Raw genomic sequence first — 15,939 nt, 5'->3', positions numbered from 1 at the left:
CTTCTGATATTGGATCTATCTTTATATCTGACCATGCTCCTGTCTCCACCCATATTGACTTATCTCTCACCACCTGCAAACAAGGTAGATGGCGTTTTAATAATTTCCTTTTATCAGATCGTACTTTTATTTTAGAAGCGACCTCTTTTATTAAGGAGTTCTTTTCTTTCAATAATTCTTTAGATACCTCCTTACACAACAATTGGGATGCTTTTAAAGCATCTTTCAGAGCTTTCACTATTGCCTATTCCTCAAAGAAGAAAAAATTGCTGCATACTAAATATAAAGAAACTTTAACTACTATAAAATCGCTAGAACACAAGTATTATTCTTCCAAGTCTCCCTCATCACTACAAGAATTAATCAAAGCTAAATCCACCCTGAATAAGATAGTCACAAAGGATGCCTGTAATATTCTCCTCAAGATTAAGTCGAAATATCACGGAGGCCAAAACAAAGCCGGGAAAATGTTAGCAAATTATCTAAAAATTAAATCAGAATGTAAAGCTATTGGCCCCATTCATTCAGAATCGAACGATTCACTCCTTTCATCTGATTCTGATATTATTGCCACATTCCAATCATATTATAATCTCTTATATACAGAAACTACCAAGCCCTCTGAAGAAGATTTTGCTTCTTTTTTCCGTGATATCCCTAAGCCCAAAACTTCCCAAGATAATTTCCAACCCCTTGAAGAAGATATTTCTTTACAAGAATTATCTGATGCTCTTAAATCTTTGAAGAAAGCAAAAGCGCCTGGCCCGGATGGCTTTTCAATTGAATTACTTTCTGCTTTCTCCTCAATTTTTGCGCCCAAATTATTAGAACTTTTTAATTCTTTTATCTCCAATTCCCAAGCCTGTGGTTCTTTTTTGGAAGCTCTTAACATTGTAATCCCCAAACCAGATAAAGATCCCTCCTATTGTAAATATTTTCGTCCTATTCCACTAATTAATTATGATTGTAAAATTTTTGCAAAAATATTGGCTTCTCGTTTAGAGAAAATTATCCCTTTACTCATTAACCCAGACCAAGTTGGTTTTGTTAAAGGTCGTTTGGCATCTGATAATGCCAGAATGTTTTCCAATATCCTTGCTCTTAGTAAAAAATATCCTTCCCCATTAGCTGCTTTATCCTTGGATGCTGAAAAAGCCTTTGACCGTGTTAATTGGGAGTTCTTGCTTCATACTTTACGTTGGTTTGGCTTTGGTCCGAAGTTTATTTCATATGTTAAGTTGTTATACACCAATCCTAAAGCTTGTATTTTTGTTAATGGTCTCTTTTCCCCTTATTTCTCCCTTCAAAGAGGTACACGTCAGGGCTGCCCTCTTTCACCATTACTCTTCCTGTTATGTTTAGAGCCATTTCTGGAACGTATCAGAAGTAATCCTTTCATTACTGGTTTTAATCTTAAGACTCAACAAATTAAGTTGTCTGCATATGCTGATGATGTTCTTATTTACATGTCTAATCCTGTATCTTCCCTACCCCCCTTTTTGCAGGAAATCGCATCATTCGCTAAGATTTCAGGTTACAAATTAAACTTCTCTAAAACTGAAATTTTACCTTTAAATCCTTCATGTTATAGGTATATGTTTGAATTGTCTAATTTCACATGGTGTCCTCAAAAAATAAAATATCTTGGCACATGGTTCGCCCCCAATATTCGTGATACATTAGCTCAGAATGTCTCTGCCTTAAAACTTAAAATTACTCATTTGCTAAATCTCTGGTCTCCCTTGTTCCTCTCTTGGTGGGGCAGACTTGATACAATTAAAATGATGATTGTCCCTCAGATTCTGTTTATATTATCTATGTTACCTTTTAAAATTCCTAAATATTATTTTTCTCAGAATAATTCGTTCCGCACCAAATTTCTATGGAATAACAAACATGCTCATATTGCTTTGTCTAAACTGATTCGACCTAAAAATGAAGGGGGGGTAAAATTCCCTGATTTTAATTTATACCATTATGCATTTTTGATTCGTCAATTTTTTGCTTTGTCCAAGGATTATCAGGACTTGCCTAAACATTCTTGGGTTAATGTTGAATGCTCATTGTTAAATGACTTTTCAATGCGAGATGTTGTTCACATGACTAACTGTACTTTTATTTCCAAATATCCTATTTTGAAACATTCTCAAATTTTGTTACACACACTTTTCTTTAAGAACTTGAATAATTATCAATCCTTTCTAGCGTCATCACTTTGGTTTAACAAGTACATCAAATTTCGCCACAAATCATTCTACTACAAACAATGGAAAGAGAAGGGCCTTTTTTATGTACATCAACTGATTGTTAATAATGTGATTCTTTCTTTCCATCAACTGCAAGAATCTTTTCACCTTCCTGATTCCTGTATTCAGCAATACGATACTTTAGTTTCAATTCTACAGGGGTGTCTACAGAAATTCATTTCTCTACCATCTCCTACTGCCTTTCTTCCTGATTCTTCATTATTTCAAATCTCTACTGATACTATTCCTAGTGCCTCCTTTATATATAAATCTTTATCTACTCCTATCTGTACACGGGTCAAATCTAAGGTGGAACTGGAGTGGGAGCAAGACCTCTCCTTGACTCTATCGTTATCACAATGGGATAAGTTTTGGCAGAAACTATTCAAGACTTCCAAAGCTGCTAATCTCACACAGTCCCTATTTTTTTTATTTTTAATAGAGTTGTCATTACTCCCCTTATGTTACATAAATTCAACCACTCTGTCACATCATCTTGTTGGTCTTGCCCTAATGCTGAAGGTTCTTTAATACATTTATTATTTTATTGTCCTAAGGTTTATGCTTTTTGGAATGTTATATGGTCAAAATGTACACTGATTTTTTCTCATAATGTACAACTCAATATTCAAAATGTATTTTTAGGCACTGTATCGCCAGATTTTGATCAAGTTACTCCTGTTTCACAACTATTGGATTTATTTCTTGCTGTGGCTTTTAAAGTTATACTTACTTGCTGGAAAGACAATTCTAAATTATCCTTTTTTCATTGGTGGAACTATATATGTGATGAACATAGAATCGCCTCTATTCCTCAATCCTCCATTCATCTACAAATCAAATCTGACCTTCTATGGCTACCCTTTACGTCTTTTCTATCATCAACATCATAATCTCTACCTACTCTTAGTATCTTGATATTCTTCTCTTTCTTTCTGTCTTCTGTCTTTCTGCTTCTTTTCTTTTTCCTCTTATCCTCTCCTTCTTTCTTGTTCCTCTTTCCTTTTCCTTAAAAAATGTATTCTCCTATTTAAATAGTATATTCATTCTACTACCTATTTAGGATTTTTGTATTGCATTGTAGTATATTAATCCTTGCTTTTATTTCCTGTTCTTAGCAATATTAATATTATTACTTACATTGTTTGTAACCTTTTTTATGTAGAATTCACCTATTATATAGTCAATATTCATATTTGCTTGCATGCTTGCATTCTTTTTTGTTCTTATGGCTAAATGCATATTTGTAATCCTGTGCATTTCTACCTTCAATAAAAACTAACTAAAAAAAAACACACTTATTTATGAGGCCTTCTGGGCTGCCGGGATGTCACGTTTTGTGACGTTCCGTGGCGCAGGAGCATGCTCCATATTTACGTAGCAGCACTAAGTCACTTTTATGGCGTCAATGCTGCCTTGTAAATATGGCTCCCTTTAATGCAGTTGTCTGCGTGAAAGGGGCATGCAATGGGTGTTGCTGGGGGCATCCCAGCAACATCCATGGCTTTGTGACAGTGCCCCAGATTTAGGTAAAATTGTAAATCTGACGCAGTGCCAAGATCGTACACATCCCCGGGTGTGGCATAAGGGAGGCACAATGAAGAGAAATGTCTTTATTTCTAATCGTTTAACTTTTTCTATGTGTGCTGCATTCTCCACCACACATCGAAAGATGAAAAGAGCCTCTTCTGATTGTTTATGAAACCTTCATGCACATAAACAATCTTCACCGCAACGCAAGCACCCTTGCGCCATGATGAAGAGGTGCCTGCGTTGGCGCACAGCAGCCCATTGTGCGGCAATGCAGGTAAAAGGACAGAATGCATTGTATCACATAGATACGGTGCATTCCTGGCCTTATGTTTTGGTGTAGGGCAGCGCAGCAATATTCATTACATTCGCTGCCTTACGTCAAAACATCATAAATGAGGCCCCACGTCCTTCAAACTTACGTGTGTTAGCAATAAGGCCTGTAGAATATGCCCCTTACATTGCTTGACTGTGAATGTGTACAAGTGTTAGTCTGTAAGTGTAGACTGATGTTGATGTCATTTCTCTATTACAGCCAACAAGACACCAGATGAGAAGAGGCAATACAGGATCCGGCTGGACCGATACTGCCACATTCACCACCGACAGATGGAAAGGCAATATGAACGTGCCAAAGCAGCAGGGACCTGGAAGTCTCCAACTCCACCCACCAAAAAAGGCATACGCAAGACCAAGACACAGTCGTCTGCACTGGATACACAACCAGGACCAGAAGAAGGAGCATCAGATTCCCCACAACAGGGACCAATGTTGTCTCAACAGGCTGGACCCTCTATTATCCAAACCTCTGGACCCTCCCCTGCTCCCCCATCTGGACCTTCATCTGCTCCACCATCTGGAACCTCCACTGTTCCACCACCTGGACCTTCATCCGTTCCACCCTCTGGACCCTCCACAGCTCCCGCACCTGGACGGACCTTCACTCGCTCCACCCTCTGGACCCTTCACTTCTCCCCCACCTGGACCTTCGTTCACTCCACCCTCTGGACCTTCCACTGCTTCCCCATCTGGACCTTCCTCCGCTCCACCCACTGCTCCCCATCTGGACCTCCTGCTGTGCCCTCAGGCATTGATGTAGCTCAACATTTGAGCAAGGTTGACAAACTGGAAAAGGGCCAGCAGGTCTTGCGCCTCAAGCTATCAGGGGTTTAATTGCAGTTGGCCACACTATTAAGGATGGTGGCATTGTTACAGGAGAGCATAACACAAATGGACCAGAGGTTGTAGCCCTCCCCCTCCACAATGATCTCCAACTGTTGTGTTTTTAAGTGGTCATTTTACATATGTATAGTGTAATAGTGGTTTTACAAAGTTTTTAGTATTAGTGTAGTAATAGTTTGTTATCTGTTAGTGTAGTTTTAGTGCTTAGTATTAGTTGTAGGATATGTCGTTAAGTTATAATTAGTGGGTGGGGGTTGATGTTTAGTAATTGTTTAATGTATTTTAAGAAAAAACAAAAAAATAACACAAAAAATGTATCTTTCTTTGTTATGCTAGGTTTAGTTATTCTGTGTTTAGATATAGTGTATGTACGTCTTACGTTTCATTGTTTTGTTTCTTAAGGGGTGGGGGGTTGATGTTTTAGCAGTCTGTTGTGATGCATGTGTAAGGTAGTATAAGGTATAGTTATTTATCATTAGTTTAGATGTTAGGAATTAGTCTAGTTGATTTAGTTTAGTGTAGTGTAGGAATTAGCATTTTAGGTCTTTATAATGTAGTGTTGTTCTGGATAACGGTTTTTTGATTTTACATATTTGAAAAATAAAGCATTGTTTGGCTATCTAAAAGTGGAGACTTGTAGGCATCGAAAGTTGCAACATCTGCTTAGGTTGGGTCTTACACATGCTGTGCGCAGACTGTCAATTTGGATCTTTTGTCTACCAATATGTTGAAAGTACAAGTAGTCAAATAGGATTATTGCCAAGCAGCACTGTACTAGTATTGGGAGAATAGTGTCTGAAACCACGTTTGTCGAAGTAAAGTACCACACTTCTCGTAGACCACAGAAATGTACCATTCCTGAGTTTACTAGGCCTTTGAAGTTTATTGCCCATTATTCTGCAATAGTCTGATTGACAGACCTGTTCGAATGTTGATACTGTGCGTGTGTGCAAGCTACATCCATGTCCCCTTGCACATTTCCAAATTTACAAAGTGCCTTGAACATGGTAATTTGTCCTATTGTCACATCTCTCCAGAAAATGTGTAATGTAGTGCAAGGAAATTTGGACTGTCTATTGGTAGTCACTCTCATATATTCATATGTGTGCTGCATGATGAGTAACGCCATGTCAACAACGTTATGTATCAGCGGTTAAGTCCATTGTGCTACTGCAGCGTCTCCTTCGATATGTGGCAAAGTGTCATTCCAGCGCCACAAAAGTACAGGTAGGGCCTCATACACGTGGCACCTGTTGAGTGATGAAGGATGTGGTTGCAGGCACACTGGTGTGAAGCACGTATACACTTTACAAATGTGCAAATTGTTATGGCAACAATATTGTTCACATTATGATGTGCCTTTGATGCCAGTCACCTGGACATCATTCACATATATCCATACCACAGGGATGTTAATGATCGGAGCATATCGAACACTCACCTAGGAATGCCACCCGGAAGTTCAAGATTGCAATCAGATTTGCTTGTACCGTTTACACACTCTTATCAATTTTGTAACTGGTTGTCATACCAACATGGGACATCATGTGCTATATTTGCCATTGCAATTTCCGCCTTCCACACTGTAGTAGTCACTCAATTATTGGGGATAGTATCACCATGCATGCTGAACATGAAAAGTAATTTTATTGAGACAAGAAACCAAGGAGCAAGGTATGATGGCAGGCCAAAAACCAAGAGGCACTTAAAGTAAGGATGAGGATGTCCTGGCACAGAGCAAGCTAAATAAATGTCATGGGACATATAGGTTTGAGTAAGATTTAAGTGTGGATGAGTGAACAATTGCCACCATACGTGTACATCATAGAGACAGTCCACAGATATGTGAGAGATAAACCAGTAATATTGAGAATAAGGACTACGACATTTTGGGTGTGCACGAACAATACAATAACATAGGACATTGTCGTATTTGGGTCATGTGGCAATAGGTAATGCGAACAGGAACTTTTCCTAACTACCGAAGTAACATCAACATCTTCTTCTTCTGATGTAAGTGTTGACTCAGCTGATGGTGTTTCAATGGTTCTGTAGACAAAGGAGGCATACACACATAAGGGGGCTTAAGATGTAGAAGGCAGGTTTCCAGCAGCATTGCCTTGTGCCAACAGGTAAGGCAGCATTGCACTGAGCAGGACTTGCTGGTTTGCCAGCACTGCAGCTACATCACGTTGGTAGGCAGCCAAGGTGGTGACGTATGTATCCTATTTCTGCTTCATGGCTTTGAGAATGTTATGGATGGCCCCCAGCCTGTTGGCAACTTCAATGGTGCAGCTTCTGCTGGGCATTTGCTCATGCCTCTGCCGCATGACAATGGATATGTCATCCAGGACCCAAAACAAGCCATGGGGTGGAAAGTCGGTGCCACTTCCATGGTCTGCAGTGAGCTTAGATAACGGAGGACTCCCTCTAGGGTGGCTGCCATGCTTTCCATCCCTTTCTGCACCTCCTGCACCAACTGACTCTGCACTTCAACAACACGTTGTTCAAATACATTTAGCGTGGCCTGTGAGTTTGGAGGTTGAGATGTTGTGGTAGGTGGTGTTTGATGGGTTCCAGACAAGTCATGTGGAGATGCCGCAATGCTGATTGACCTTCTTGTGACGGGAGATGGTGTTCGAATAGATTGGAACAGTTCCTGGAGGAGGTCTTAGTCCAGGCTTGGCACGCTGTCACCCTCCACATGATCCTCTTCCTGCTCAGGAGTAGGTGTTGCATGCTCTGAAATGTGACACAATGTAGGTTGATGCTCATGTTTGACATCTGTTCTCACAAGTCTACTTTTTAAAAACTTTTTGTCATCACTTTGTCACTATGATGTAGGTCAACAGAGCAAAGTTCATGCAACACATCATCAGATGCGAATTTCAAACGTTGATAGCAACATATCCAAGTAGAGTTTGAAATGTGTATCCTCTACCATGGCACATGCCCAGACAGGCCAGCCCTGAAGCAGCGCATGCACCCTTGCATCATTGAGCAGGGGTGCCTGCATTGCCGGGGAGGCCTATGTGTGTGCAGGAAGGTTTCCCTTCCTGCACACAAATAGGCCTCCCCGGCAATGACAAGATGCTTTTTCTAATTTCTATGTGTGCTGCAGAATTCAGCACACATAGAATGAGGATACACAGGTAGAAATGAAGACATTTATCCTCATTGTATTGTATTGTATTTGCATTTATATAGAGCTTACTACCCCTGACGAGGCGTCAAAGCGCTTTTTCGGCGAGTAGCATGCTACTCCGGGACCCATAGTGGATTGGTGTTGAATTAGTATAGTGAAATATGAAAGTAATTTTAAGTGTTGGATAGGTTAGTCAAGTTTTTGGATTCAGAAGGACAGCAGAAGCATAGAAGAGGAAAAAAGGTTTGTATTTATATAGCGCTTGTTACCCCTGATGGGGTGTTGAAGCGCTTTTTTTTCTGGCGACAAGCACGCTACTCCGGAAACCCATAAAGGATTAGTGGTGAATTAGTATGGTGAAACATGAAAGTAATTTGAGTGGTGGATATTAGTCAGTTATTTTGAATGAGAAGGATAGCGGAGGGATAGAAGGGGAAGAAAGGTTTGCATTCATATAGCACCTGTTACCCCTGATGGGTGTTGAAGCGCTTTTCTGGCGAGTAGCATGCTACTCCGGAATCCATAAAGGATTAGTGTTGAAAATTAGTATAGTGAAATATGAAGTAATTTGAGTGGTGGATATGTTATTCAGCTATTTGGATAGAGAAGGGTAGGCGGCAGGATAAAAGAGGGAAAGAGGCTTGTATTTATTTAGCGTTTGCTACCCCTGATGGGGTTTTGAAGTGGTGGATATGTTAGTCAGTTATTTGGAATGAGAAGGGTTGGGGAGGGGTAGAAAAGGGAAACAGGTTTGCATTTATATAGCGCTTGTAACCCTGATGGGGTGTTGAAATGCTTTATTGGCGAGTAGCACGATACTCTGGCACCCATTAGTGGTGAATTTGTATAGTGGAATATAGAATATGAGAAGTGAACATGTTAGTCTGTTATTTTGATTGAAAATGATAGTGGAGGGATAGAAGAGTGAAGGATTTGGATATTTTTTTGTGGGGAGGTCATAGCAGTAGGAGGCGGCTTTTGGATGAGTAAAAAGGCGTTTTAGAGGGGAAGCGTCAGAGGGAAGAGTTTAGAAAGGTTTATTTTGGGGGATCTGTATGGTAAAAGAGGTGTCAGATGATGCAAGGAGGGGTAGAGTAGGGGAGAGTCTTCAAAGGGTTATTTTGGGGATCATAGTAGTGGTATAGGGTGTGGGATAAATGAGGGAGTGGATGTAGAGGATATATTGATAGATGTATAGGGTGAGAAATAGGGTATTACATTGGAAAGAGTAGTAGAAAGAAGTTTGAGATGAGTCAGAAAGTTGGGCTAGAAGATATATTGAGAAAAGTATAGTCTGAGAAATAGGGTAGTGCATTGGAAATGCTAAATTAGAAGAAAGTGATAAATATATAGATCATAAGTACATTGAAAGTACATAGATGCATAAAGGAGGTAAGTATATATGGTAGTGCACTGGATATGCTTTTTCAGGAGAAAAGTAACAAACACACAGATCCAAGTACATGGAAGGTACATAGATGCACGATGGAAGCTAGTACATATAGACCAAAGATGCACCAGATAAACTCCGGTTTTCAAGTATTATTGTACTTTAATTTTTTTTTTTTTTTCTAACAACATAATTATTCTACATGTTTATACAAAGCATTACACAAAGATAGGTACATATCTATAGTGAAAATAAATGCTTATATACAGAGGGATATGCTGTAAATTTCTGTTTGCGTATGGTGCTTATGTGGGGAAGAGCCGATTCTGGAGTAGTTTTCTGAAGATAAGTTGGCTGTTGGTGGATCTTATGTTGGGGGTGGCAAAGAGTTTCATAGTTTGGCTGCTTGAACAGAGAAGGATGTCCACCTATGGTTTTTTTCTTCTATCTTGGGATTTTGAGGCAAGGTGCCCCTTTAGAGCAGAGGTTCCTTTGTTGAATGTGGTTAGTGATTTTATTCCTGATGAAGAGAGGTCCCATTCCATGTATTGCTTTGTGGGCAATGCAAAGCAGCTTGAACGAGGATCTTCTGGCAACCGGTAACCAATGCAGGGCTTTCAAGACAGGTGAGATGTGGTCTTGCGGTTTAATATGCAAGAGTAGTCTGGCAGTCGAGTTCTGAATCGGTTGTAGTCTTTTCATGGTTGTTAAAGGTGATCCGTGGTATAGGCTATTGGCGTAATCGAGTTTGGACAGAACATGGGAGATGGTAGCTTGAACCCTGTGTGGAAATCCAAACTGAGGAAAAATTCGTCACAGCATTTTTATAGTGACAAAGCTTGATCTTGCTAGTTTGTCCACTTGGGCATTCATCGATAGCTTGGAGTCCATGGTCATACTGAGGTTTCTTACTTCCTTCGATACTTTAGGTGTCCACTTGGGCATTCATCGATAGCTTGGAGTCCATGGTCGTACTGAGGTTTCTTACTTCCTTCGATACTTTAGGTGGTGATCCTAGTTCATCAGGCCAGACGGCAAGTGGGTCATAATGTTTCCAGTCGCCATACGATAGTATTTCCGTTTTGGAAGCATTCAACTTGAGATGGCTCCAAGTCATCCACTGCTCTGAGACAACTGAAAATTGGGGATTTTCCAATGTCTTTGGGGCATTCCAGTTGAAGGAGTATTTGCATGTCATCTGCAAGGTTATAGCACGTGAGGTGAAATTGATTCGTCAGTACCGATAACGACTTCATGTAGATGTTGAAAAGCATGGGCGAGATGATAGAACCTTGAGGGCCCCCTGCTTTTGGGGAGTATGGTTTGGACGAGAAGGTTGGGTATGGATGACATTAGTTCTGTTTCGAAGGTAGGACGCAATCCAGTCTAGTGAAGTTCCCTCTATGCCGGCTTCATAGAGTCTTTGTTCAGAGTGTCATAGTCAACCATGTCAAAGGCAGCCGAGAGGTCCAAGAGGAGTAGCGCAGCAACCCCGTTGTGGTCTACTGTACATCGACTGCAGCGTAGACAGGTTTCCTTTACCCAGGTCAAGAGGGTTATCAATGCAGATGACATTGATCAAACGGATACATCCTTGCAGGAATTCACTGATATTATGAAAGGGTTGACTCCATTCTGGGGCCCTATGTTCAATAGTCGTAACATAAGTCGCCTTGCCAGAGTAGTAGAGGAAGTCATCAACACCACTGCAGATATATTAACAAATATTACAGTTGAGCTTCAGGCTATGAGACTTGTCTCACTTCAGAATCGGATGGTTTTAGATGTTATCTTAGCTGATAGGGGTGGAGCATGCCGCGTCATCGGGAGCAGCTGCTGTGTTTTGATACCAGACACTGCCCAACAGTTAATTTAGCAATACAGAAGATACACAAGATTGCATCAGAAATACATGAAAATAATTGCTCCTCGTCGTTGACATGAAGGCTTTGGGGCCTGTTGGCATCATGGGGTTGGAAGATCCTACTAGTTTTGATAGGTATTGCAGGTATCATTTTCTTTTGCTGCATTTGTATTCATTGCCTTTCAGTGTGTTGTATATATTGCATAAGTACGCTCACCCCTAAAATTCCATTGCACAAGAACGACAATAAAAGTTCTCAAATGATGATGCAAGAAATACAGTCACTCATGTCGATTGATGAAGGTATATTTGACAGTTAAGGGTAATTTTTAGAAGTTTATATTTGCTTCATCTCTGTTTTGATTAATAGCTAATGAATAAGGATATCTCATCTACCCCTTAGATTGTTAAAGACCCTGCCGGATAGCCAATAAAGGCTTTGCTTAAGTTAGCCACACATGCTAAAAGGAGGGGCCGATAAATTTAAAATTCCTTTTCTCTAGTCGTACTAGTTATGTCATGCAAAGTTAGCATAGTGTGACTAACTACTATACACTGATACTTGTTTTTGCGGCTTACTAATCTACGCCTGCAGTATAAATGCCCGCTTGACTAATGTGCTTCCATTTTGGATTTCATAACCATTGCTTGTCTGTATTTGCGCTCATGTTAGGCCCAGAAATGAAACTGCTTGCTTAGCAGAACATTGCATTTTGTTATATTTTCTGTACATTTCCAAGGTTGCAGCTGCCCTTGCTAATGAGAGTAAGATTGTTTTACATTCCGTTGGATACACTTCATGATGTTCCCACATTGGGAAGATGCTGGGATATGGCTCAACGGCCTTGGGCCGTTGATAACACGGCTTGCTGGCAGGTGCAGACCCATCTCTCTGTGCCTCCTTTGTTCGTGCCCAGCTCCGGCCGGTAGTTTTCCACTGTGGGCGTAGCCGAAGCCCCCCCGAAAGGTTTATCATGTATTAGCAAGTGTTGGGTCCTCAGTCTTCTCGACGCACTCCTTTGGGTTAGATTCTGATGGGGCTCCTCTATAGATATTTATGATAATAAACGCTTGTTGTATTTTCTCCACTGTCTGACCGACTCTTCATTTGGGAAGGCATATCAGGTGGTAGTATCCCGCGTGGCCCTAGAATTGCCACGTCCTTCAAGTCTTGTTTTATGCTCTGTGCAATATGGTCTGTTTTATGCAAACTATTTTACTATGGACGTTGAAAAATACATTGATAGGAAAATGTTGCTCCTTTGATTTCATGCAAGGCAAAACATTATTTGTTGGTGAATAGCATTTTAGTTTGAGTTGCTAAATGTGTTTTCTTCTTAAATAAACTTTGTATTTTCAAAAGCATTCGGGTCCTTTCTCTTGCATTTGGCTTCTGATGGATACATCTGCCAGTGGATTCCACCCCTTGTGAATATCCCCTGCGACAGCATTCCACGGAACTTTTCTTTCCCAGCACTCCACGTCGACGTGGGCGACGTCACAATGCATCGGCTCCGCTCGCGACTCCGTACGACGTCACCAGAGCCATAAGAAGCCCACGTCGGCGTGATGACGTCAGTTGCCTTTTTTCCGTGCCGTCGACGCGCAACGGTTTTTTCCAGTGCTCTCTAGCTACTTTGTAGTATATAGCTGTGTTACTGTTTAAAATTCGGTATGTCTTCGACGAGGAAGTCTGGCTTTAAGCCCTGTAGGAAATGCGGAGGTCTGATGTCCATGACTGATCCGCATCAAGACTGCTTATGGTGTCTTTCTTCGGACCACGATATGGAGGTATGCGGGTGCTGTAGGAGTATGAATCCTAAGGCACTGAAGGAGAGGAAGACTAAGCTCTTTATGAAGAAGATCGGTGAGGAGAAGAGAGGGAGAAAAAAAGAGAAGTCGAGGCGGGAGTCGTCGACTTCGAGGTCGTCGAAGTCGAAGAAGCATCACAAAAAGAGAAAGCATTCTTCTCGACGTCGGTCCTCGAAGTCCAGGAAGTCGAGATCGACTTCGCCCCGTCGGCGTCGGAGCAAGGACTTGTCACCTTCTCCTTCGAAGTCTCCAAGAGGTTCTCCTTCGTCGAAGCGGGCTCCAGCTCAGTCCCCGACGCAGTCACCGGCTCCGTCTAAGGCGTCGACTCCGGTTCGAGTGGAGTCGGATGTCTCCATGGATGAACAAGAACAGGAAGAGCCTGCTCCGGTGCCTGATGAATCTGCGGCTCCGGTGGAAGATACTGCGGAGCCGACGCCGGAGACTCCACAAAGGGATACAGGGTCTGTTCCTTATCCGCAATTCCCGGCTCCAGGTACCGATTCTTCAAATTTTCGAAATGCCATGTATGGTATATTTAACAGGGCGGCCTTCCCATCCGGAGCACCAACTGGTCCCGTGGGTCCGATGGCGTATACGCTAGGGGTGCCGCAGCATTATGCTCAGGCCCCCTTTTTGCCCTTTATGCCAATGGCGCCTTCGTGGCAGTTTCCGGCGCCGTCTGGGGATCCAACACGACTTCGGATGGACCATCAGACTTCGGAACCTTCTTCGACGCCGCGTCCGACTCCATCAGCGCCGCGTCCGGCGCCGCCGACTCCACCTATGTCACCGCCGACTCCGGTCCCTCTGGCTCCACCGACGTCGCGTACGACGTCGGCGACGCCGGCTCCCCGGATTCGATCGAGGAGGGAGGCCCGGAGGGTTTTGGAGGAAGGAAGATATATGGAAGAAGGTGAAGTCGACTCTTCTTCAGATGAGTTTGAGGGGATTGAAGAAGCAAGTGGGTTGGATACCACCCCTGAGTGGGAGCATACGTCAGCTAGATCTTCTCCACCTCAGGAATTGGCGCCCTATCATGTGGTGATTAAGAAGGCCGCAGATCTCTTAGATTTGCAGCTGCCCTCTGTGGAGTACAAATCGAACTTACTTACGGAGGTGTTGCATTCTCCGTCATCAGCTTCGGAGCCTTTGTTGCCTTTCAATGAGGCCATCTCGGAGCCGGTCTTGGAGGTGTGGAAGAAACCTCTTTCATCTCAGGCGGTTTCCAGACAGGTGGCAAGAAGGTACAGGGTTGCACCAGGGGATCCTGATTTTTTGTCTACACATCCATCCCCGGAGAGCCTAGTTGTGCAGGCTTCTTGTTCAAAACATGCTTCGGGTGCTTTCCCTCAGTCTGCAGCTGATAGGGAGTCAAAGAAAATTGATCAGGCGGCCAAGAAGTCCTTCTCCTCAGGAAGTATGGCGCTGAAATCATCTAATGCCACATGCCTTCTGGGGCGTTATGTTCATGCCTTGATGGACTCTATTAAATCTTTGGCCCCTAAGTTGCCTGAGGGGGATAAGTCGTCCTTCTTGGAGGTTGTTGCGGACACTCAGGCAGATGCCAGACAGGTGATCCAGTCAGGGCTGGATACGGCGGACTCGGTGGCGAGGATTATGGGGTCGTCTATAGCCGCAAGAAGGCAGGCGTGGCTCCGTTCCTCTGGTTTCTCGGCAGATGTTCAGGCCACGTTGGTTGATCTGTCATTCGACGGACAAACTGTTTGGGGAGAAAGCAGACTCTGCCCTTCAACGTTTTAAGGACAGCAGATTGACGGCAAAGTCCTTGGGTCTGCAGGCTCCTGCTAGGGGTTCAGCTTTTCTGAAGTTTAGGGGTTCCGGAAGAACATCCTTTCGCTCCTTCCGACAGCCCCAACAGCAGCAGCAGCAACAACAGAATCCCCTCTATAGGTCCTATAGAGGGAAGCAAAGGGGTCGAAGAGGTTCTGGTCGCAACCTCTCTTTGTCCTCCTCCTCTTCTGCTCCCAATGAGGCTTCAGGGAAGCAGCCCTAGATCCCCCATCCCGGATCATGTAAGTCCTGTGGGGGGTCGGGTGTCCTACTTTCTACGGGGTTGGAAATCTATTACAACAGACCTTTGGGTTTTGAACCTCGTAGAGACTGGGTACGCCCTTATCTTTCGGGAGTTTCCTCCCCCTTACCCTCCTTGCCAAGGTTATTGCTCGGAAGACCATCTGCTTCTCCTACAGAAAGAGGTTCTAGCCTTGCTTCAGAAGGGTTCAATAGAGGTGGTTCCGGAGCAGGAAAGGGGTCAGGGATGCTACTCTCGGTATTTCTTGATTCCCAAAAAGGACGGCAGATTGCGTTCGATTCTGGACCTCAGAATCTTGAACTTTTACCTGAAACAGGAGGAATTCAAGATGCTGACCCTTGCGCAGGTTCTTCAAGCATTGCAGCAAGGAGACTGGATGGTGTCGCTCGACTTGCAGGACGCGTACTTCCATGTCCTAATCCTGAAGTCGCACAGGAAGTATCTCCATTTTACGGTTGGGTCGCAACACTACCAGTTTGCGGTCCTCCCGTTTGGTCTTACTACCGCACCTCGAGTCTTCACAAAGGTGATGGCAGTGGTGGCTGCTCATCTCAGGAGGTCGGGGATTCCAGTTTTCCCCTACCTGGACGACTGGCTTCTGAAGGCAGAGTCCCCAGAGATGGTGCAGCGTCATCTGCGGGTAACATCTCAGCTGTTATACGACTTGGGTTTCTCGATCAATGTGCCCAAATCTCACCTGGTGCCCTCACAACGCGG

At 43.0% G+C, this 15,939-nt stretch overlaps 1 protein-coding gene across 2 annotated transcripts in view; it reads right to left on the bottom strand.

The window, feature by feature from the left end:
* PLEKHB1 (pleckstrin homology domain containing B1) overlaps positions 1–15,939 on the bottom strand; it is a 334,766-nt gene that overhangs the window by 128,149 nt on the left and 190,678 nt on the right. Inside the window, exon 6 of one of the 2 annotated variants that reach the window (XM_085623319.1) lies at positions 6,825–7,700. The exons of the other annotated variant lie outside the window; for it this stretch is intronic. Coding sequence (XP_085479445.1) covers positions 7,476–7,700 — 225 coding nt within the window. The 3' untranslated portion in view covers positions 6,825–7,475. Of the gene's footprint in view, positions 1–6,824; positions 7,701–15,939 lie in introns of those variants that run through there. 2 annotated transcript variants of the gene reach the window in all.

The sequence above is a fragment of the Triturus cristatus genome, chromosome 8 (assembly GCF_964204655.1).
Source record: "Triturus cristatus chromosome 8, aTriCri1.1, whole genome shotgun sequence".
NCBI classification, from domain to species: domain Eukaryota; kingdom Metazoa; phylum Chordata; class Amphibia; order Caudata; family Salamandridae; genus Triturus; species Triturus cristatus.
Note: the sequence above shows the minus strand (reverse complement) of the source record. Positions and strands in the feature narration are given on the sequence as shown.